Source organism: Colobus angolensis, unplaced genomic scaffold (genome assembly GCF_000951035.1).
Source record: "Colobus angolensis palliatus isolate OR3802 unplaced genomic scaffold, Cang.pa_1.0 Scaffold223, whole genome shotgun sequence".
Classification (NCBI taxonomy): Eukaryota; Metazoa; Chordata; class Mammalia; order Primates; family Cercopithecidae; genus Colobus; species Colobus angolensis.
Window position 1 is genome coordinate 1,210,390 of NW_012115411.1, and position 3,414 is coordinate 1,213,803.

General features: G+C 52.3%; 1 protein-coding gene across 1 annotated transcript in view; it reads left to right on the forward strand.

Annotated features, from left to right (window-relative positions):
- Window positions 1-3,063, forward strand: part of LOC105513134 (granulocyte-macrophage colony-stimulating factor receptor subunit alpha-like) — a 99,074-nt gene extending 96,011 nt beyond the window's left edge. Inside the window, 2 exon segments of the mRNA XM_011943966.1 lie at window positions 393-520; window positions 3,016-3,063. Coding sequence (XP_011799356.1) covers window positions 393-520; window positions 3,016-3,063 — 176 coding nt within the window.
- The last annotated feature ends 351 nt before the right edge of the window (window positions 3,064-3,414 follow it).

Below are 3,414 nucleotides of genomic sequence, written 5' to 3' on the forward strand. Positions count from 1 at the left end.
GCCCAATTTTTGTATTTTTAGTAGAGACGGGGTTTCACCGTGTTGACCAGGCTGGTCTCGAACTCCTGACCTCAAGTGATCCGCCCGCCTCGGCCTCCCAAAGTGCTGGGATGACAGGCGTGAGCCACCGCGCCCGGCCCATGGCGGTGAAGTTCGAACAGCCCACCACGAATTTCCCTGTGGATAAAACATGACGCAGGCGGGTGGCCTTTCATCTCAGAGCCATCTTGTTTAGGAACCATAAAAAAGGTGGAGGCAGGTTTTTGCTCGACCCAGTTCGCAGCTTGAGCGTTCCCTGTGGCTAAATGCGTCTGGAGTCCCGAAGAAATTTAATTTCGTTTCACACGTCCATCAGCCATTCACCGTGGACGCCTACGTGTGTGTCTCTCTAGGCTCGGACGAACGAAACCCGAGCTCCGTGCACATTTACGTGCTCCTGACCCTGGGAACCCTTGTCTGTGGCCTCGTCTTCGGCTTCCTCTTTAAAAGGTAACGTGTGAAACTCCTGGGCGTCCCCCAGGCAACCATGCCAGGCCGGGAGAAAAGCGCTTTCTCCAAAGTCGCTCTCTGTCTCTGAGAAAGAGAAACACAGCCTTGGCCGGGCGCGGGGGCTCACGCCTGTCATCCCAGCACTTTGGGAGGCCGAGGCGGGCGGATCACCTGAGGTCGGGAGTTCGAGACCAGCCTGACCAACAGGGTGAAACCCCGTCTCTACTAAAAATACAAAAATTAGCCGGGCGTGGTGGCAGGTGCCTGTCATCCCAGCTACTCGGGAGGCTGAAGTAGGAGAACTGCTTGAACCTGGGAGGTGGAGGTTGCAGTGAGCTGAGATCGCACCACCGCACTCCAGCCTGGGCGACAGAGCAAGACTCCATCTCAAAAGAAAAAAGAAGGTAGAGAGGAGAGGCAGAAATAAAGAGACAAGAGACAGAGGCAGAGAAAGATGGAGAGAGACGGAGAAGAGAGAGAGGAACACAGAAGAGAATGAGAAGGAGACACAAAAGAGAGGGAAATCCAGGCAGACAGACTGACAGAGAAAGAAAGGCAGACACACAGAGAGAGAGGGAGGGAGAAAAGGGAGAGGGAAAGAGAGAGAGAGAGACACAGAGAGGAAGACAGAGACGTACGAAGAGAAAAAGACAATCAGAGAGACAGAGATGGAGAAACAGAGACAGACAAAGAACTAGGCAGGGGCCGGGCGTGGCGGCTCATGCCTGTAATCCCACCACTTTGGGAGGCTGAGGCAGGTGGATCACGTGAGGTCAAGAGATCGAGACCAGCCTGGCCAACATGGTGAAACCGCGTCTCTGCTAAAAATACAAAAATATTTAGCCGGGCGTGGTGGTGCACGCCTGTAATCCCAGCTACTCGGGAGGCTGGGGCAGGAGAATGACCTGAACCCGGGAGGCGGAGGTTGCAGTGAGCTGAGATCGCACCACCGCACTCCAGCCTGGGCGACAGAGCAAGACTCCATCTCAAAAGAAAAAAGAAGGTAGAGAGGAGAGGCAGAAATAAAGAGACAAGAGACAGAGGCAGAGAAAGATGGAGAGAGACGGAGAAGAGAGAGAGGAACACAGAAGAGAATGAGAAGGAGACACAAAAGAGAGGGAAATCCAGGCAGACAGACTGACAGAGAAAGAAAGGCAGACACACAGAGAGAGAGGGAGGGAGAAAAGGGAGAGGGAAAGAGAGAGAGAGAGACACAGAGAGGAAGACAGAGACGTACGAAGAGAAAAAGACAATCAGAGAGACAGAGATGGAGAAACAGAGACAGACAAAGAACTAGGCAGGGGCCGGGCGTGGCGGCTCACACTTGTCATCCCAGCACTCTGGGAGGCCGAGGTGGGTGGATCATTTGAGGTCGGGAGTTCAAGACCAGCCTGACCAACATGGAGAACCCTCATCTCTACTAAAATGACAAAAACTAGCCGGGTGTGGTGGCGCGTGCCTGTAATCCCAGCTGCTCTGGAGGCTGAGGCAGGAGAATCACTTGAACCCCGGAGGCGGAGGTTGCAGGGAGCCGAGATCACACCGTGGCTCTCCAACCTGGGCAATAAGAGTGAAACTTTATATCAAGAAACAAACAAAGAAACAAAAACAAACATAAAAAAACACCACCAACCCCAGCAGGGAGAGGAGAGAGACAGAGAGGAACAGAGGCACAGAGAGGGGAGAGAGACAAAGACAGAGAGACACAGAGACAGCAAAAGAGAGAGAGAGGGAGAGGGACAGATAGAGACAGGGACAAAGAGAAAAAGAGAAACAGAGAGACATAGGTGGACTCGGAGAGCAGAGAGAGAGCGAGAGACACACACAAAGAGAGACCAAGGGATGGCAGTGGAAGAGAGAGATAGGGAGGAAAGAGACAGAGAGAGACAGAGAAAAGAGACACAGAGACCGCGAGAGACAGGAAAGACAGAGAAGTGGGACCCGGTCTCAGCGAGAGCCCAGAGAGGGTGAACAAGGGCAAGGAACTGTGTGATGTGCACCCCGAAACCCCATGAACAGTGCTCTCCCACCCGCCTCTGTCTGGCTCAGGGACTGCGTCTTATGTTGCGGTAAAAGCCGGCAGGCTGGAAAGTCAGGCCAGAGCTGATGCTGCATTCCAGGGGCAGAACCTTCCTGCATTCTCAGAGTAGGAGATGTCATTTTTAAAAAGGAAATAAAATTCTTGTCCAGGGAACCCCAGCTTTTATCCTTTAGGCCTTTGATGAATTAGATGAGGCCCACCCTGCTCATTTAGACCTTCGACTGATTAGATGAGGCCCACCTATATACCTTCGACTGATTAGATGGGGCCCACCCTTCCCCTTTAGGCCTGCAACTGATTGGATGAGGCCCACCCTTCCCCCAATATACCTTCAACTGATTGGATGAGGCCCACCCTTCACCCAATATACCTTCAACTGATTGGATGAGGCCCACCCTTCCCTCAATATATCCTCAACTGATTAGATGAGGCCCACCCTTCCCCCTTTAGACCTTCAACTAATAAGACCCACCCTTCCCGTTTAGACTTTCAACGGATTAGATGAGGTCCGCCCTTCTCCTTTAGACCTTTGACTGAGTAGATGAGGCCCACCCTTCCTCTTTAGACACTCGACTGATTAGATGAGGCCCACCCTTGCCCTTTAGACCTTTGATTAGATGAGGCCCACCTTTCTCTCTTTAGACCTTTGACTGATTAGACTATGCCCACCATTTCCCTTTAGACCTTCAACTGATTAGATGAGGCCCACCCTTCCCCTTTAGACTGTTGACTTATTAGATGAAGCCCGCCCTTCCCACTTTAGACCTGCAACTGATTAGATGAGGCCCACCCTTCCCTTTTTTAGACCTTCAACTGATTAAATGAGGCCCACCCTTCCCCTTTAGCCCTTCAACTGAGTAGATGAGGCCTACCCTTCCCCTTTA